The 21,945-nt window shown below is 36.3% G+C and overlaps 1 protein-coding gene across 1 annotated transcript; it reads right to left on the minus strand.

Moving 5' to 3' along the window:
- Positions 1-12,177: 12,177 nt before the first annotated feature.
- On the minus strand, positions 12,178-17,380 carry LOC113290387. Its single transcript, XM_026539995.1, has 2 exons — positions 14,873-17,380; positions 12,178-12,780 (listed from the first exon to the last, which is right to left on the minus strand). The coding sequence occupies exons 1-2, from the start codon at positions 17,378-17,380 to the stop codon at positions 12,178-12,180; spliced, it is 3,111 nt and encodes a 1,036-aa protein (XP_026395780.1).
- Between the last annotated feature and the right edge of the window lie 4,565 nt (positions 17,381-21,945).

A 21,945-nucleotide genomic window follows, 5' to 3' on the forward strand; every position in this document is an offset into this window, starting at 1 on the left:
TCATCAATTCCTAACCGTCAACTGATGACCCATAATAAGCATAAAAGTTGAATTCATGTAGATATAAATGTGAAGGAACATATCATATATACCACAAGTGGAAAATCGTATTTTCCATAACAATTAATGACATTCAAAACATCACAAGTCCTTTCCTAATCATGGAAAGATATAAAAACCAACAGGACAATCATAAAATAAAATAAACAATGCATGGGATACATAAAAACAGATAATGCATGAGTTCATTAAACATAAATTTTTGTAAAAGAAACAACAATGGTTTCAGAAGAGTTAAATGTAAATTTACACCTCTTTTGATGACAAGCCACGCCTACCTCGTGATCCACAATCCATTGTTTCATCCTTTGAATCGATCATTGTTAATATAGACTAACTGTTAATCACACAAGAACTTTAAGAATCTAGCCAAAATGGCTCACACAAGAATCATACAAGTCTATCTAAGCCCACTTATGGTTGTACACTTTTTATTATCTATCTTAGCATACCTAAGAGTTACTAATTCAATTAGATTGGTTCTATAGTCCATTAGCTAAGTCTTAAGAATATCTACAACTTTGTAGAAGAAGCCAAAGGCTAATTCGGATCATAAGGGGTCCAAACATCAGACGAGGAAAATTAGTCCTAAACCAAAATCCACTAAACCAGCCCATTAATCTAAGTTCAGTCCATTTAAGTCAACTAACAGTCACTAATGGTCAAACGGACGGTCAAAGGAGTCAAGTAACAGTCAACGTCTAAGTTCAGGTCAAAGTCTAGTCTGGTCAAACGAGTCAAGATTGGGTTAACTCTGTCACTAAGACTGATTCAGATGAGTCAGCTAGACTGACTGGGATGACTAAGGGTATGTAACAACTTCAGTTTCAGTTTCATTTTAGCTCTAATTCTTATAAACATTATGATATCACTTCATTCATTTTTAATTAAACTTCATTATTTATTCTCAAATACAAAACTAGCTTACCTTTAGGTAGCAGGGGCAAGCATTCATAGAGACTGCCATCAAGCCATACAACTACATCTATGAACACATCTCTAACCAACAAACCCTCAGATTTCTTTCCCCTTATACACCACATTCTTAACCTAACTACAACAACAACTTTATAAGAAAATCACATCCCTTGTACATCATTTATCTTTAACACAACCAATTGTACAACACTTCAACCATCTAATCTGAATTCAGCTTCATTCTCATATTAGTTTCCTCCTTGTCCTGCATACACTGCCTGCAATTTCATTTTTACCAACATCCACATTTCCAATTCCCAGTTCCAATTCCAGGCACACACTGGTTTAATCTCCCTAGCACCTACAACAGTTCATACACCCATTCCAGTGACACTGCAAACTCCATGAACTGCAACACCATCACCACTGACATTACCACACCTTGCTCCTCTGGTTCTTCCCAATACACACACACACACACCAAAAGAGCATTTCTTGAAGATGCATCCATGCATGCAATAGTTCTTACATTTATATTCAGATCATTTGCACCTCCAAATCCTTACAACTGTAGCTGAGAAATGACCTTCTTTCACACATCCCAGTTTAATACCGCTAATCATAAATCAACCTCAATCTGAAACAGTTTCATAGTTTAACCTAAATCATTCATCTAAGGCCTCAATTCCAAGTAACTAAGAACACCCAACTCAAAATAACATCATCAGCTTAATACTACATCTGCAATACCAGAAATACCACTATCCAATCCATCTTTCACATCAAACAACATCAACTTCTATATCTCAACCACATACTCCTCAACTGTACTTCATTACAACCTAATCCACATATGCAATTCCATTACAGATTCACATAACCAATTCAATATTAGCTCCGTTAACAACATAACATCTAATAATCAAAAGCAACAGTTTTACAAGAACAATTACCTCTTAACAGCCTCACTCAGGCAATTGAAGTAAGATTCTTCCTTCCCTGGATTCAATTGAGCAACCATCTCAAATACAACCTCAATCCCTTGAATACTTTCTCAAAACAGCACCATAACCACAATTAAATGATAACCCCTTTTGCTCAAGCACCAATCAGTTCAATACTCATAATAACTACATCATCTTCTTATTAACATAATTCAAATCTAATTCCATTAATAACTTCAATCATGCATCATAGCTTCAAACACAAAAATCTAATTCAGATAAAACCCTTGTCTAATTTCATCTAATTCATCTCTAACCGAGCATCTAAATAATCTTCTGACAAATCCTAATTATATGCTTATTCTTCAAAACAACTACAAAACTGCAATTAAACCTCAACCCTTGCTTCTTCATCTACTCGCAAACCCTATTCTTCATCTATCGATCTTAATCTCATCATCATCCCCACCTTCACTGATTTACAGAGAAACCCTAAATTCGCTACAACGGCGTCAACCCCATCTTCTCCTCAGCTCAAACAATCACAACATCAACAACATGTTCTACTTAATATGTTCTCCCTCAATAATTAATTATCTCAAACTGAATCTCAAACTCACCTCTCAACATCGGCAGAAGAAAAGTAGAAAAGAATAAAAACGAAAGAGAAGAAGAAAGAAAAGAAATGAATAATTCTTATCGATTAGGTGTAGATAAGGCTGAGCAGGATTTTTAAATACACACGACCAAAAGATAAGGGCTGCTAAGTCATTTAACTGCAAAATGACTATTTTTCCCTTCAAACAAATCTAATGATATCTTCTTCGTCCGATATCCGAATGACACATTTGAGTAGTCCATTGCGCACAACTTTTCGATGCCTAATCAGTGATACTAGTTTCGTATCTAGATCGCTGTTTATTCTACTAATTAACATTCGTGTTAAGCTAATCGAGTAACTAGCTGCTAAGACGTCTCTTGACTGGTCTAATAGCGTTGACGAGCTTGAGGGTCTTTACAATCTTCTTTCACATCTTTATCAGTTCTTGTAAAACTCTCAATTATTTCTTCACTAGTCAACAGTTGCGTAGCATCATTTTCTTCATGATTTTCATGACATTTTGACATTCATTTAATTGCGATGACCCATCTTTCCGGTCAAATTTTGTAAGTCGTGAGTGATTTCACTGTCTAACTGTTGATCTGAATTGTCAAAACTTGTGTTATATGTTGATCGAATTTACAATTAAGCAAAGTGGGAGATTGCAGGGTTCTTTGAAGAATTTAATATTCTACAGTATTTAAAAAATAATTATTTGATAACAAATTTCTAAGTTAATAAGATATTAATGAATATAATATAAATTAATAATTATCAATTTATCGGTTAATTAATATCTCGCTTAATTAATACTCCCTCCATCCTAAATTATTAGTCCGCTTTGACTAAGTCAAGATATTAAGGAGACCGGAGGAGTGTACAAAACGTTAAATAGTACATTACTCCCATTGTACTATTCATGGTCTTGTCAATTTAGGCTTGGGAAAATTGGAAATATGTCCCATTTTCACTAATACGTTTGGGGATCTATCCCATAACAGAAAAAAATTAAGAAATCTATCCCATCTGTCCAAAAACACAGTCAAGTAGTCAATATCAGACCTTGACTAGTCAAATTCCCTACCGGAATTGCATATACACCTAAGGGTGCACATGGTACGGTTCGGGTCTGTTCTTGCCGAGGCCGAGTACTTGTACCTCCCTAGCCTCGGTTCCAAAATTTTGGACCGATACCTGTATCTTGTACCTCGGTTTCGGTACCAGGTACGGTACCGGTACCGATCGGTACTAATTAACTTCAGAGAGGTGTGGTGTTCGCAAACAAACTATAACTGCAGTTTGAGTAGTAATTAACTTCCTAAACTGTGGTACAATAACAAGTCATATGCTAGTGCAGTTGTGCAATTGTTATAATGACTAGTGTGTTGAACTGATGATGCTTCTGCTCATCGTTGATGAAGAATGATAGAGATAGGTGGTTGTGCTGGTTGCGATGGATGGACGTCGGTAGCAAACGATAATGATGATGTTGATGATGGATAATGAAGACTGAGATGGTTGGGAGAGTAGGAGTCGAGGAATGGAGAACAACTCGACAAAACAAGGAAGATCCCAACTGCCATTGTTGATCAGTGGTGTTGCTGCCATTGACTTTTGAAGTTGAGCTTGGTTTCTGAGACTGTTGGAATTGGAGATCGGCAGTGATAATGAATGTTGGAACACAGTTGAGGAACAGAAGATGTCGTGAGTTACGTAAGAAGCTCGAGTTATTTGTTTCTGACAAGAGGTTGAGCAAAAGATGCTTGGTGATGGGTAAAAGATGAAAAAAAAGAAGAAACCCTAGTAATTTTTCTATATATACCGGCACCATCAGATACTCATATTAATCCCTAAATCTAACGACTATTACTACTCGGTACAATCGGTCCGAGACGGTACGGGACTGGTATAGGACCGTGTATCTGTACCTCCCTGGCCTCGGTTCCTATTTTTTGGACGGGTACCTGTACCCCCTTCCTCGGTTCGGTACAAAAACAGGTACGGTTCCACCGGTTCCGGGACGGTCCATCGGTCCGGCTCGGTTCCTGTGCACCCTTATATACACCCTTAAATTCATCTTCATCCTTTAGTTCTTCTTCATTTTACTAAACACAGCAGCCATGAAAGAAACTTGGATCTCCTGCATCTTCAATTGACCATTCAGGCATGATTTTTTTCATCTTCTCATGACAAATCAATCCTTGTTCGGACTTTGAACATGCTATTTATGATAGAACCCTAATCTCATCTAAAACCCCAAAAATTCAAATCGATGACAACTCAGAAAACAAATTTTTTTACACAATCAATGAGTACCCATTCATCAACTTGAAAAGTAATCGTATTCAATTGCAAGTATATAACAACAAAGATAATATTCAACAGGAAAACAATAATTTCAATTATGTCATCTGCTTGAATCGGTAAAGGATAACATCCATATTAAATATTTAATTAAAAATTCTAATTAAAATTCTAATTTCAACTTGTTTTACGATAATAACAGTAAATCCCAAAAACCCTAGCCCCCGGATTCATAAAACGGTTCTTATATGTCTTCTCAAAGCATAAACAAGTTCATCACAGTGGAGATATTTCTCATAGCTGTTTAGTATAAGCATTGTCTAAGAAGATTGCTTCTTCATAAATCTGCAAACACCATATATTGTGTAACTAAAAATTCAAACAAGTAGGTTTAATGGATTGGATGAAATAAAAAATGGGGGAGTTGTTTTACTTTTCTTTTTTTGAGTAAGAAACAGAGAAGAGGAGAAGACGAGAGGATAGAGAGTACGAAACTAGGTTAAGAGTCTCCGCATATGTGTGATATTGACTAGTTAACGGAACATTTGTACGGATGGGATATATTTCTTAAGTTTTTCTGTTATGGTATAGATCCCCGAACGGGTTAGTGAAAACGGGACATATTCACAAATTTCCCTTTAGGCTTTGATGATACAGTTATTTTACCTAAAATGGCATACCGTCTTACAGTTGATAACGTCAAAAATGGTGGCGTCCATCTCTATAAGATTGGAAAAGGCCAAAACCAAACACTTAAATATGGACTATATCTCTTACAAAATACCACTCTCTATTTGCTAGTCGACCAATAGTCTTACATGAACGTATGCTTTGATTAGCTTTCTTGGTATAAATCGTTGATCAATTGATCTTGATTGCCTAATGCTTTCATTTTCATCTTCGGTTGAGGTGGAGATTTCCTCAATATTGGTGGAATTTTATGCGATGGCGGTGGTTTTACTGGCTTCTTTGGTGGTTTTCGAGGCACATAAATCGGCTTCTTCCGTGGTTTTGGAGGCACATGTGGTAAAGGTGGAGATTTTTTTAAATATTGGTGGATATGGTCTCTTATTTGGTGGTCTTGGAAAGCTGGTGGTTTCTTAGACAGAGTGGAGGTGAAACTCATAGCAATTATCTTTTTTTTTTTTTTTTGCTAGAAAAGTAAAAATTTCATTCATTACTGAGAGTTTATGTCATTTTGGAGGAAGTAGCGACAGTTGTGCTCATCCCACTTCCTTGTTCGGGATTACAGACCCAACTCTACTATATTTGGCAGCAGTGTCTGCTGCTCTATTCAGATCTCTCTTGAGATGTTTAAATTGAATAATTGTTAACATCTTTTGACAGAAACAAACAATCCTCTAATATAGAGCAAGAGGTCTTTTAAAAGAAATAAACAATCCTCTAATATAGTGCAAGAGGTCCAACTAGTTTGTCCCTTGTAATTATTAAGATAGGCCATCACAGTTTTGGCATCACTAACTAAATAAACATCATCAATTTTCCTCCCTGATCCATTTGGAAGCTTCAAATAGTGCAGCACTTTCAGCTCCTTCAAGACTCTCAGCATTCCCCGAGACTAATTTGCACCCTTTGAAGGTACCTGCAGAATTTATAGCCTCAGCCCCAATACCAGACTTACTAATATCCTTGTCATAAGAGGCATCACAGAATATGACTATACTATTATGGAGAGTATTTTGTAGAAAATTAGAGTCATCATCAGATGTAGCAGTATGACCCATGTTAGGCATGGAAGGAGAAACTAATGCACAGGCAGTTTCAGAAAGCTATTTTAAGAGCATTTATAGCAGTAGCCATTGGGTTTAAAGGTGCATTTTCAAAGACTTTGGCGCATATATCTTTCCATATGCACCAAGCAGTAGTCAAGACTGTGGCTGAATGGGACTGCATTTGACTTGGGGTTATCCATTTGGATATCCAATCTTTTACACTTATATGAGTGTCAAAATCCTGCGAAACAAATTGACTTGCAACAGGGATATGAGACCAAACATTTTTAGCAAAAGAATAGTGTAATAACATATGTTCAGGAGTTTCACTAACATTTAAATTACACAGACTGCATTTATCATTGCGAGTCTTATTGTATCTGACAAGTTTACTGCCAGTAGGGAGGATCTTTTCAAAACACTTCCAAAGGAACAACTGAGTTCTGGGAAGCAAAGAGGATTTCCAAAGAGCCTTATAAGTGTAAATGTCAGGGTTTTGAGCTGAGTTATGTGGAAGTTCTAAAGCAAGCAATTTGTAAACTGATTTGACTGTCATTATACAATTCTTGGCATAAGGCCAAACTAGAACATCCTTACCATAAATAGGAATGCACATGTTACTTATTTTCTGACTATTTTCACTAGTAAAGAAGGCTTGAACTAAAGGAGTATTCCAAGACTTAGTATCCTGTCTAATGAAATCAGATACCTTGTAGTTAGGATTAGGTTGGTTGAGGCAGAGAGGATAAGTTGGATTTGAAATCCAGTTATCTAAAAAAGCATTGTCAGAATTACCATCTCTAATATCCCAATGAGCACGCTGTTTCAGAATATCTAAGCCATGACAAATACTATACCACACCCAAGAACTATACCAAGGTTTTTTATAGACATATTTTGTAAAAGGGTCGTAACTTTATGGTAGAATTAGGGTCTGGGTCCATGCACTTGATGTATTAGGGTCGTTGACTAACTAGAGACTGTTAAGTCAACTGTTGCTTGAATTTTTGAAAATGGCCAATCTAACATCCGTCATGTCCACGTTAATTCGGCAGTCTGAGGCCTAATTGAAAACTTAATTCACCACCGTCTTCTCGACCTTGAATTACACCATCATCGATGAATTAATTCAATCGGATAATACAACATACTCGTATTCAACCAAAATCAGTAGAAAATATGGTTGGAAGTTCTCAAGAAAACCTACCTAGATTCCTCTCTCTCCATCTAAACTTAGAGTGATCTTTTACTGAGAGGTTCCTGCATTATAATTTCCATGAGACATTTCCACAAACACCTTAATCAAACATGAAGTAACCATAGCAGCATCTTCTAAACCCGGTAAGAAATACAAACCCTAGAAATCAATCATTCTTGACAAAGAAATTCACAAAAAGAAATCAAACTCTCACTAATAAAAAGTTCGATCTACACTTCCATTTATAAGCTCAGATCATGCATGTAAGGACCCTCAAGCTCGTCAACGCTATTAGACCGGTCAAGAGACGTTTTAGCCGTTAACGACTTGATTAGTTTAACACGAACGTTAATTAATAAGAATTAATCTAACAACGAACTAGATGCGAAATTAGTACCGATGGATAGATCTCGAAAAGTTACACAGAATTGACTACTCGAACATGTCATTCAGATATGAGACGAAGAAGATATCTTCAGATAAGTGTGAAGGGTAGAATCGTCAATTATATCTTAACCGCCTGGATGCCCTTATCAGTTCGGGTGCCTTTATCAATCTTGGTTGCCCTTATCTCAATGAGGAGATAAACTCGTTATTCTTTTCTTCTTCTTTTTCTTCTTCTTCTTCTTCTTTCTTCTTCTCTTTCCCCTGTTCTTCGTTTCTCGTTCTTCAGTAAGAATATTTTTTTAGTTTTGAGATCGGAAAACTTAAGAAAAACACTTAGGTTTCTCTATTGGTGCTCGAGTGGTTTTGGTTGGCCAGGAAAGCAGAAGAAATGGTAGATTGGTTAGAATCTGGAGTTAGGTTTTTGATATTTGGATTTAATTGAAGTTTCACTAGTACAAAAATGGCTTTTCATCACGGTAATTTACCGTGACCAAAGGTCTATGGTCACGGTAATTCATTTTTAAGAAACCGTGTCCAAAGGCTGCGAGGCCAAAAGTATGTCATTTGGTCACGGATAAATCCCGTGACTATTTAATATATTTCACCGTGACAACTGCTTCTTTAGTCTCGTCATTTTATTTCACCCGTGACAAGTTTGTGTTTTGGACACGAAACATTTAGATTCACCGTGTCCAAATTTGCTCATTGGTCTCGGAATATATTTCCCTCCGTGACCAATCTGTGTAATGGTCACGGATCTGTAAAACTCACCGTGTCCAAATCAAGCATCTCCATGAAGTCGTGCACAGTTTTTATTATTAATATCGTTCCCAGAAAAATCTCCAAAGTGGTAACCAACACTAAATTGGATTTTTATTAATTATTAATCAAACAACATTATCCTTGACATGAATTTCCATAAGCATATATACAGATGATGCTTACTGTTAACAAAGACTAAACAAGAAACGAAAGATGAAATCCCTATTTACAATACTGATATTACTTGTAATGACTATAACCCAATGGGAATCTAATCACGGAAGTGATAGTTTTGCACACACTCACTCCCAACAGAATGCCTGACACTTCCATGTCAGTCTTACTGAGAGCATTTATTGAAGTGATCACAGCTTCACAGGTGTGGTTTCTTTATCCAAAAATACCTCAGTGAGATCATAGGAATAGATTAATGAAATACTTTAAATGAATTTAGTTAGTGTGTTTAAGTCTCTGACATCCTATATGTGGCATCTCCATTAGCAGCTTGGTGTGCCTGGAATCGAATGGCATGCTGCCTCTGCATATCTTTACACTTCACCAGAAATTCCTGAAATGTATCAAATTTGTGTGGTTCACCATTTTATCATATTTCTAGATCAAACACTACAGATAAAGTTCTTTGTCTGATATATCAACGATATAATGAAAGAAACAATTTGTATGTCGTAAGTTCAGTTTATAAAATTAATGATCAGAATATAACCTGAGCGAACTGCTTTTCACTGCGGATAACTGTTGTAGGTCTAAGTCAGGTAGCCAACCGTTCACCACTTCTGCAGCTCCAATCACCTGAGGAAGTAGCAAAATTATTTTGACTCTAATTTGTTTAAGCTAAATCTACCCAACACACCATACTTGAGTAACCAAGTTGACTGTTTTCTTTATTCTCTGGTCACATGTAGGTGGCTATAATCAATTCAACCAAAGGGAACTACAGCCGTCAAGAAGAAGCTGATCCATACAATATATATTATGAAGGTATTTTGATGCAATATATTCAACAAAGACCACCAGGAGAGACACAAGTCAAAAGCTCTTCCGAAATACTGAAATAGTTTTAGAGAAGCATTCAGAATACTGGTTTACCTTTATCGGAGGGTACTTCGAGAAGGGAGCATGACCATGGGCAAACTCTAAAGCAGTTTATCCCAAATGACAAGATATAAGCTTTGCAAGATGTATAAACAAAGAAACTTCACAAGAGTAGATAGTGGTTCTCTATGTATCAGTAGTTAGACCTGCCGAGTAAAAACTGTTATACAGTACAGTAAGAGATAGGAAACAACCACTCACTTGAAATCGTATCCACTTCCCAGCTGCAAAACTTCTAAGCCATCCTGTAAAAGTAAAACATGGGAACGTTTCTAAATTCAAATTGTGTACAGCAATGATAAAAGGAAAAAAATAAGGAAGAAATAGTAGATTTGCATTCAGAAAAAGCTTGTTAGAAGGGAGGAAAAAACTGATGAGCATGCAGTTCCTACAAAAGAGCGTTGGCTGTCACCCTTGTCAAATACACAAGCTGAAACACCGATATCCCAAAGCTTCACTATTCCATCGCTGTCAAGAAGTATGTTCGCCTGCATAGGTACAATCCTTCAATTCAATCCATCTCTCCAAATAAATTACAAAGGGAGCACATATGTATCTGTTTAGCTTCTAGTAAAAAGCAATATGCCTGAACGTGATAAAAAAAACTTTAACGTCACAATGTATATGCCATACTAATAGTGACAATCCATCATAATGTACACCTCCAATCTAGTTTAGTTGTACCTCGCCGAAGCAATCGCAATAAACTCTCCAGTGAAACTCAAAACAGTAATGCAGGAGGAATATCAATTCAGCCAAATCAACTAGAATTATAATCAATCTGAATTGATAAAATTAAGTAGAGTCGATATTTATAATACATCTAAGAGATAAAGGGTGCATCTGAATTGAATTAACTTCCCAAAGATATTCTACATTCACATTAAGAAATAATATAATGGCTAGCATGATATAATCAGTGACCAAGACTCCAAACTTCTCATCTTACCCGCAACATATTCACCTGATAAACAAGGATTAGAAAAACAAACGAACAACAAAGAAAAATCAAAATAGTACATTATAATAAAAATTACCTGATCAAAAACCCCAGTGATGAAATCCCAGACACCTCCATAGACTCGGTAACAACACCCAACTCCTCAGAGACCCATTTCCTATTAGCTGGGGTAGTAGAAATGTAACTAGCATGTGTCGGAAGATCCTAAATTCTGAGGTGCAAAATTCTAAATCACGAGATATAAGTAATTCTCCACATCTTGGTAAGTTTTCAGAAGTAGAAGATAAACTGACCTTTGATGGTGGTTAATATAAACAGAAGAAGCATCCGACATGTTAAGCATAATATTTTCCAAGCCACTTAAAACAGTACTTGCCATTAACTGAAAAAATCTTCATTGCTTTTCTTTACCTCGCAAAAAGTAATTTTGGTTTGTTTCAATAGGTTTTAAGAATTTAATGGTGCAGCCATACATGAAAATATCCAACATAGATAATGGAAAGGTAAATGAAAAGAAAAAAAAGACTTACCAGGGGTTGCCATACCCCCAGCTGGCTACTAGCACATGACCTTCATTGCCCTTGATTCTTGATGCTTATGTACGTTGCAGAAATTATAGTAAAGGTCAACATCGTAAGTCTATGATGTACGTTATATAGACAGAGTGTCACTGCCATAACACACTAAACAAGAAGCGAAGATTGAACTTCAATCATAGTCTTAACTGTAGAATCACTGAAAACACTGAAAAAATGGAACATCAATGGGAGAATATGACAGAATATTGATGAACACTTTCTATTTATTTCAAGGAAACCCTTATCTAGCATCAAAATTCTGCTGGTAATTCAAGCTAGTAAGATATTCTTGCCAAGGCATTACAACGGATTACAAAACATAATTAACAAGTAAAACAACATAAGAACTTAAATATATGTGTAAATAGAATGCAGATATGGAAGTAAATGATTTTGAATCTGCCGTAGCACGACAACTACACACAAAATCCATCCTCCCTTCATAATAACAAGCAAGAGGAGTTACCTGCATGAATGAAGCATGGATGAAAGATAATCAGATTTATGGGCACATTACCAGCTTGTGAAATTACAAACTGAAAACAAATCTAGCTTCTTCGAAACTGTACTGTTAACATACTGAAACTGGTGGGTCTCTTACCAGCTGTTGCTACCATCTTATTGTTCAAAGCAGGGATCAACATATATCCCCTGACCATCATCGCGAAAATAAGAAGTGTCAGAATCGTCGTCCACATAAAGTGAGCTCATATCTATTGCCATATTATCTTCTGGCCGACGATTCTCAGACATTAGCTCATCCTCAGCAATTTCATCGACATCATCGTCATCCATATAGTCATTTAAAGGGCATGATATAACAACAGACCACCTTGGATCTCCTTGATCTTCTACATAAAAAACTTGATTAGCTTGGGAAGCTAAAATGAAAGGATCCTTTTTATGCCCTAATCTGTTGAGGTCGACTAGTGTGTAACCAAGTTCATCAGTTTTGACACCATAACCACTGTGTACCCAATCACACAAGAACACGGGTATCTTTACGCAGTGGTAATCAAGAACCCAAATCTCATTTATCACTCCATAATAGCGCGATGTAGCAATCTTTGGGTTACTGTCCTTCGCACTAGCAATGTGCATTCCTGACGCCTCCAGGCTAACCCCACAGTTTTGGTTTACGCCAACATCATGAATTTTAGTGCGATACCGGCATCCATTTATGTCATATCCATTGTACTTTACAACTAAATGACGCGGGCCCTGTGATATTGATGAGTGCCAAATATTGTATATATTTATCCCTTTTTGTTGGCATTTTAACTCATCTTTTGTGCATTAATTCTACATTTTATCCCATATTCTGTATTTTCATTGTTTTCAAGAATAAATATTTTTATTAATTAATTTTGCATTTTTAGGTAATAAATAAAGTTCGGATGAGTCGCGGAGCAAAAAGAGCAGAAAAGTAGTGAAAAGCCGGGAGAAATTACGCAAGGAAGCCGCAAAGAATGGTGCGCACAACCTCATTTTCTACACACAAAAGCGCCTCCGTTCTCAGCCGTCAGATCAGTTCCCAGAAGCATCCGATGGTCGCTCCTTCATAGAGCATCAAAATCTGAAGTCTCTACCAAGCACCACAGCGCTGAAATTCCAAGCCTTCAGATTAGATGGTAGTTGAATCCAACGGTCGCTCCCTTGCTGTGCATCGAAGTTTGATATCTCCGCCTTACACTACAACACCTAACCCCATCTAGAGCCGTTAACTTCGTTGTATCAAAAAATCTGACGGTCGCTACAAGCTTCACTTAATCTCACCGTCCGATTGATCTTTCATCTCCCTATCCCACGGCTCAGCGTCGCAGATCATCAAACTCGATACACCCGATTAACACCCTAGCAACCGAACCTATACCAGCTAACCAAACACGCCCCCTACCCCAAACTCAGTCGAGCCACTCTCCCCCATTCCTCTCTGCAACTTCACCACCGTCTTCAACAGAACCGTACCACCACCTCTCCCTGCCACCTTCTGCCACCACCATACCATCACCATCACCACCCCATTCACTCGACAGCAACAAAGCCCGAAATCACTATCCCCCTAACCTAGTTGTTTTACCATCTCTCACCTTTCGAAACCTAGGTGAGGGCAGATAAAACACCTCGAGTTAGGGAATCAGTAGAGTTGTTGGAGCAGGAGGAAGAACAAGTACAGAGGAGTTATGGGTCGACAACAATTTCAGAGAATTAGGTGAGATTTCTCCAATTTCTAAAAGCCCTAATTTCTCAAATTTGGGGATTTTTATTGTAAACCCTAATTGGGTATTGGGTATAAATATGTAGTGTGGGATTTGTGTTAAAAACTATGCTTGGAGTAGCCAACATCCAGGACTTTCATGTCCTGTTAATTTCAGTTCAACTTTAGTCCACAGTTCAATTTTGAGTGTTATAATATCTTGTTAATTCAGTTCACAGTTGTGTTAGTCTCCTGCTTAATTTCAGTTTAATTTCAGTTGTGTTAGTCTCCTGCTTAGTCTCCTGTTACAATTTTGAGTTTCTGCTTAATTTCAGTTCACAGTTGTGTTAGTCTCCTGTTAGTTCAATTTTGTTAAAGTTCATGTTAGACTTTCATATCCTGTTAAATGTATCCTGTTAATGTGCTTGTTTAATTTCATGTTTGATTTCCAACTCATTCCTGTTATATTTGTCCTGTTAACATGTGTTGTTGCTCACTGCCATGTAATGTTCACTGTCATGTTTAAATTTGCTGTCACAATTGATGGAATGCTAGGCTAGGTATCTGTAAAGCTTTGAACTAATTGTGCAATGGAAGAAATCAGTGCTCATAGCAAGCTGATTATCTTGCCATTCCTTGTGTATGCTTAGGTTGCACTATTGATTGAGCATTGGGAGAAACTAGTGCTCATAGCAAGCTAGTTCTCTTCCCATTCTTTTAGTATACCTCCTGAATGCCTTAGTCTAGCCTTGCTTCATTTCAGTTTCTCCACAAGAGATGCCCAATTGAGTAGAACATAGTTAAACTGCACAAATATACCTAAATGGAAAATTTGAAAAACCACTGAAAATTGATGAAATGATTACCTTTTTGTTCAACCATCGACGGAACGTTTTATTGTGTTCATTTTGCAGCCATACTTCATTTCTAGCTTTCTTTCCATACTGTTGCTTCAATTCGGACATGTGTTGGCTGGCAGTGAGAAAGAAGTTATTAGTTCCACTGACTTGAGTTAATAAACTTGTATGAAAGGAAAAAGAGGAGGACATACTCTATGTAGGGTTTTACTTCTTCAGTATTGTGTAACACAACGAGGTGGGCTTGGGACAATAATACGCCATCTACCACATCCTCCTGAGCACCTTGTAATGGTTTTCCATCTGATATTATACTTGAACCCTCCGAAGAACTAGCTCCAGTATACTTTAAAGGAGGAATACCGATTGTTTCCACGCCAGATAACCAATCGGCAGCAAACTCAACAAATTCCTCTAACTCGTTACAATTTACAATACAACCTTCAGCACGATTTTTATTTCGAATGTATCCCTTCAAAATCTTCATGTACCTCTCAAATGGATACATCCATCGAGTAAAGACTGGTCCACACAATTTCACTTCTCTGACTAGATGCACGGTGAGATGAATCATGATGGTAAAGAATGACGGTGGAAAATACTTCTCAAGTAAGCATAATGTCTCCACCAGGTCCCTTTGTATATTATCCAATTCAACAATATCAATCTCTTTTTTGCATATTGACCTGAAGAAGGATGACAATCTAATGATGGTATTTCTTACGTTCTTTGGAAGAATCGATCTAACCGCAAGTGGCAAGAATTGCTGCATAAGAACATGGTAGTCATGTGATTTGAGACCAATCAACTTGCCATCTTTTAGCGACACCAGACTGCTAAAATTAGAACAGTACCCTTGTGGAACCTTCAACTCATACAATGTTTTGCAAAACTTCACCTTCTCTTCTTTCGTCAATGTGTAGCAGGCAGGAGGAAGATACATCCTTTTTCCTGCAACAACAGGTTCTAACTCAGGCCTTATCTTCAAATCATTCAAATCCATGCGAGCTTTATAACCATCTTTCGTTTTTAAAGGATCATTAAGCAATGTCCCTACTAAACTCTCGCACACATTCTTCTCTATATGCATCAGATCAAAATTATGTTGGACAAGATTGTATTTGAAGTATTCAAGCTCTTTTTCCCAAATTGACAATTTCTTCAGATTAGATGAATCCTCGTCCTCAAACTCCGACCTTGTTGATTTTCCCAATGTTCTACCGCCATTACCTTTCTTTCCCCATGCATTTTCAATTGACTTCGCCTCTTCAAACCTTTGTAACCCACTCACTGGTTCAGGAGCCACACCGAATTCTTGATTGCCATCAAATGGCTTCATTTGATATCTGTAACGATGGCCAGACGGTAACCATTTTCTATGACCAGTGTATGAAACTTTTTTAGAGTACTTAAGCCATGTGGAGTGTGTATTCACACCACATGTTGCACAAGCATCATATCCACCAACAGTACAGCCACTCAAATTGCCGAGTGCAGGATAGTCACTTATTGTCCACAAAACTACAGCCCTTAATGTGAACCTTTCTTGTTTGTAGGCATCATACGCTTCGACCCCTTCATCAAACAATAATTTCAGATCATCAATAAACGGAGCTAAAAAAACGTCGATGTCATTGCCTGGTTCTTTTGGTCCTTGAATTAACATTGTAAGCATCATGAATTTTCTCTTCATGCATAACGATGGGGGAAGGTTGTAAACCACTGTTAGGATAGGCCAGCAACTATAACTTTTCTTCTTACCACGAAATGGATTCACTCCATCAGCTGACACTCCTAAGCGAATATTTCTAGGATCCTCAGCAAAATCAGGGTATCTTTCATCAATCGCCTTCCATGCTTCAGCATCTGCTGGATGACGCAGCAACCCATCTTTGTTTCTATCACGATCATACCATATCAATTTTCTTGCTATGTACTTCACCAAAAATAAACGTTTCAGTCGTGGAATGATCGGGAAATACCACAAAACCTTTACAGGCACCCCCTTGCACTCCTTCAATGTTATCTTATCCTTTTTCCATCTTGATTCCCCACATGTTGGGCATACTTCTTTGTTTTCATGATCTTTCCTATATAGTATGCAATCATTAGGACATACATGTATCTTCACATAGTTCAACCCTAACGGATTAATGGATTTCTTAGCTTCATATGTAGAAGAAGGAATTTCATTACCATCAGGAAGCATCTCGTTCTTCAACAAATCTAAAAGCTCACCAAAAAACTTGTCTGATACTCCATGCTTCGCTTTCAAGTTGTACAGCTTGATTATTGCCGACAGCTTGGTAAGTTTCGAGTCTCCTGGAAATAAAGGCTTCTTAGCATCCTCTATTAACTTCTCAAACTTTCTACGATCACCTGGAAAGTCCTCTAGTATCGCGTCGACCATCTTTGTTGCCTCTGCAACATAATCTGGAGCATCATCTATAGTACTGTCTGGAATATCACCCAATGGCCCCTCTTCAAACTCATGTTCTGTAGAAGTATGAGTTTCAAAATTAACAGTACAGCTACTAGCATGAGGAGCATGAAGATTCTCTCCATGTTTAGTCCAACAAGTATAGCTCTGGTCAATACCATAGCGGAGCAAATCATATCTTACTTCGCTTTCAATTTTACGACAATGGTTAACACATATTTCACATGGACAAAAGATTTTCTTTAGTTTCCTTCTCCGTGCATCTTGAGTAGCAACTTTGATAAAATCGTTAACTCCTGCTCTGTATTCGGGTGATAATCTATCCATTCTCATCCAAATTTTGTCCATTCTGAATGCTTGAGCTAATGCCCCTTCTTATCAAGTTTATTCTCGCAGATTCTGTGTAAATGAATGTTGTAGGACAAAACCCTAACAATCACCAAACAAACACCCAAATTAGATAAACAAAATCACAAATATTAAAATTTTAGAAAAGTAAAGCAAACTTTGGGTCACTTTTCTACCTGCGGTCCTTACTCTCCAGGACGTTCTGCACCCAAAATATTTACAAGGGCATCTGTATTAGCTTCACAGACAATTGTACCCTCTTTGATCTGTTTTGAGCAGTCATCCTGTCACAAAACCAAAATTTTGCACACATTACAAATTAGGATAACTACTTACTTTGTACAAACACGAATTTCATCGGTTTTATATTCCCAATTTTTATTTTGGCGTGCAAGTATCCCAATTTTAATTCTCGTGGAGGGGGTGCATCACCTGTTTTCTTTCTTTCCCTTTTCTGAACAACAAATACATTAATATCAGTATGATGCTTATGTTGAATAATACTATGTTTCATCTAAAATCTTATATCAACAGAGAAAAAAACAAAACTGAAGTTAGAAATTTCTGAAGGAGATACCAATCTCTAGTAAAAAACAGAAAAAAAAAATGAGAATCATGTATACACAAGCTCTCTCAGCAATAAATTTCAACATTTTTCTAGAAAAAAAAATAAGTTATGAACGCATACCTTAAAAAAATGATGAGTTAGGGGAATGATTAAGAGCTTATGTCTCTTCTTCTCAAGCACATTTAAGGGGATTCACGACCCTACAATAAAGTAGGAAAACCCTAACAATGAGTAAACAAAAACACAAAATTAGATAACCAAAAACTCAAATTTAAAACTTAAGAAAAGTAAATCTAATAAAGGGTTAGAAATAAGTCAGATCTAAAAGAAAAGATGAGTTAGATTGAAGATTTAGAGATTACCTTGTTGACGGAAGTTACAATGGAGACGATTTCACTGTAAAATTAAAAAAACCCAATACTATCACCATACGAATTCGAGTAATTCCAGTACTCGAAACAGGATGTTTCTAAGATGAAGAAATAGGAAACGAATATTAAGTTAAACTAAAATTAGTGGGGAAACTGGGGGAGGTGCCTTCTAGATTCTTCGATCCCGCCATTACAGGGTATAACGGGGAGGATTGAGAATACATTAATCACCACGATGAATTCTCTCCTAATAAAAGTAATAAAATAAAATAAATGGAAAGAGAATATAAGTATTATGCAGTTTACATTAGAACGAGCACTGTATAAGTATTTCATGGGACATTTTGGCAAAAATAAAAATTCTCACACCATGCACAAAATCCCACTTGTAATCCAAAATATTAAGGCATAAATATTGGTTGAAGAGTAAAGAAGGTCTCCAAACAACAATAAATTTATGGTTGGTTTGTTTTCAGAATTCACTGTTTTTAGGAACTAATAATCCTATAGGATTATAAATTTTGGATTCATGTAATTTTTTGTGTGTTTGGTAACTCAATAAAAATTCCTAGAATTTATAGGATGTGTTTGATAACAGAGAAAGGAAACAATTCCATGGAAAGTGTTTCCATGAAATCAGTTTCCCGGAGGAGGCAAGGAAAGACTTTTCATGAAATTCCACGGAATTGAGTTTAAAAAATACCTTAGGTCACGCTTTTATTGCAATTCCATGGAAATAAATTTTTGACCAAACGGCGGAAAACACGCTATTTCCATGGAAAGATGGCTAATTCCATGGAATTAACTCCTATCAAACACAGCCATAGAGTTTCTTTTATTAAACTCATCATTGACTTCAAAAGAAGTTATTCGAATTCGGTCGATTAGGGTGAACCTTAGTCAAAGAGATAAAATAATGTAGCCTCATACTAAAAATGGGGGAAGGAAACCTCTTGATTTCATTAATATGTCAAAATTGAATACATCAATTCCAAATACTTCAAAGATGGGAACAATAAAAATTTACATATATCTTGTTTTATAGATGAAACTGGTATTTGAAATATGGCATGTGAAATAAATTCCTGCCATTTGAATTTGTCTTCTACATTAAGATTAAAATTTCTCGGAGGAGAATAATATGCCCTATTTAATTTTTCTTATTCTTTAAGAGTAAAGTGTCCCAGAAGGGAATAGTATCCCCAAATCATCGCTATCACGATCACTTCTTGTTAGCCATGTACCTTCAGAAAATCATAGAATCATGGCCGCTTTTAAAAAAATGTTACTGATGACATATCTGTGATGAAAGCAATCAATGGAAACGCCATTACGGCTGATATAATCTTCTAATTGGCATATAGGAGCCATTGGATGACCAATCAATTGATAAAAAAATACATATCATAATCATAGTTACTACTGATCTAGATTAGATTGATGAGTTATTTCTTTACTGGCATGATCATACCCTTGGCATATCCCCTTTTGCTATTAGTTGGCCAAGTATGTGTACTATTGTTATGTGGTTCATTTGGAAGTTAAAGTATGATGTAATCTTCAAGAGTATTACTATACAGATTTGAATAAAGTTATTACGGATGCTAGAAGAATGATTAACACTTATATTGCTCCCCTTTATTGATTAAAAAAGTGAATAAAGATGTTAAAATTCTTAAAGAAGTGATCTTCTTGAAGACTGTCGGAATTTGCTTTCTAGTTGTCATTCTTTTAAAATTGTGTGTATTACTATAAGGCGTGTTAAAAAACAATCTAGCAGACCGACTTGCACATCGGGCTAGAAAATACTGTGTCAAGGATATTTGGATCTCCTTTCCTTATTTTTTGGATAGTCTTGTTAGGAAGGAATCCTTAACTGGAAGAAGTCTTAATGAACCCTAAATGAACCCTCCGCTTCGTTAAATCTAAGGTAACTTTCTCACCAAAAAAGAAGAAGGAAGAAGTCCTTTGAAACCTATCACAGACTCGAAACTTGTAACCCATAATCATCCATGCAATACAAACTTTAAGTAATGTGACCCGAAATCCACTTTCTATCTCAAGCATTTCCTCTTAACCCGAAACCTACATTTGACCGGAGATATGGTTATTCACCCAAAGTCATCAAGTGATTCAAAACTTGGACAATATAACCCAAAACATAAACTTAGCTAGAGAATCTCCAATGCAACGGGCCAAGGTTTTAAAAAAGCATGACATATAGGATTTAATATCTTTTTCACCAAATTTTCATATCCAATGCAAGGATGAAGGTCATATAGAAACATGACTAAGTGGGGGTAAAGTAGAAAGTCTGATCTAGACTTTCTTCATAACCCTGGGTCTTCAGTCTAAAATCTAAATCATCTTTTGTCTCTAAATTTAAATAAAAGGTGTTAATAAGACCTTGATATTTTTTTCTCTTTTCTCTCTTTCTCTTCCCTTTATAAAAAACAACCCTAGAACCGTTTTGCACAAATTTGTTCCTTTTGGGCTAGATTTGAGCAAAGATTCTTTTTCTTTTCAAGTTTTTGGTAGTAGTAGGTAACTGAATAAGATGCATTTACATCACTTTTCGTGTTTTTGACATATTTCTTCGCCGTTTTGGGGCGATTTTCTTCGTCGTTATGGGGAGAGTTTTTCAAATTTTAATGGTTGGTTCATGGCTTGCTATTCTCGAATAAAAACATCGACGATTCATTATGACGTCTTTTTCTATCGGCATCTGCGTTCGTGTGGATCGACAAGTTTATTCGAAAACTACTCCTTTATTTTAGGAGCATCTCTTATCGAAGAAGAATATAATCAGATTAAATGGTCAGAATTTACTTGTGAACATAAAATCATCTCTCCCTTATACATAAAAAGAAATTGGATATCATTACGGTTTATTGTTCTTTCCCTTCGCGATATACTTATATATGTCCTTATTTGTATTAGGGTCTTAATTATCTTGCATTTTAATGTTTTTGTTATTCTTGTAAGCGAACATGTGATCCCTATTTTGATTTGTATGTATTGAAATATGTTAATTATCTAAAAAGTCTTATCTTTATTTTGTTTTGCCATTTAGCAATAACTCACACTCAATTCCATGCTCCCAAAATTGAGCACTTTGACCAAAAATATTCTCACTCAGTTAGTACATGCCTCACATGTGATCGAAACACATGTTGTCAGAATCTATCTTTGGTTTAAGTAATCACGGAAACCTGTTAAGTTTTCCTTCACACAGATCCCCCTTTTAAAGTTTCTCTCATGCGCAGTGAAGGATATCCTATTCAAAATGAATTATGAGCACCATTTGCATTATAAATTTAGATTAAAATTAAAACAAAAAGAAGAGAGAAGAAAAATGAACACAATATCAGACAGTTAAGACTTAGGAACACCATTTGCATCATAGCTGCACCAATCCTTTAAAGTTCAAACTAAAATAAGGAGCTAGGGAAGACAGTATTTAAAACGTCATTAAGTTAATTAATTCAAACTAAACAACAATTTTTTTCTCAATACTTCTTAAGAATTGGTGAAAAAACATCAAATTGTTTTCTCATACTTCTCAAGAATTGGTGAAATATAATCCATCCACTCCCTTTTGATTT

The sequence above is a fragment of the Papaver somniferum genome, chromosome 6, assembly GCF_003573695.1.
Source record: "Papaver somniferum cultivar HN1 chromosome 6, ASM357369v1, whole genome shotgun sequence".
Taxonomy (NCBI): domain Eukaryota; kingdom Viridiplantae; phylum Streptophyta; class Magnoliopsida; order Ranunculales; family Papaveraceae; genus Papaver; species Papaver somniferum.

What these genes read in the sequence shown, in the direction of transcription:
- LOC113290387 (XM_026539995.1), bottom strand. Translation starts at nt 17,380, where the DNA reads ATGGATAGATTATCACCCGAATACAGAGCAGGAGTTAACGATTTTATC. An exon ending in AGGAGGATGTGGTAGATGGC is followed by an intron (nt 12,781 to 14,872) that starts GTATTATTGTCC and finishes TCAATATCACAG; the next exon opens with GGCCCGCGTCATTTAGTTGT.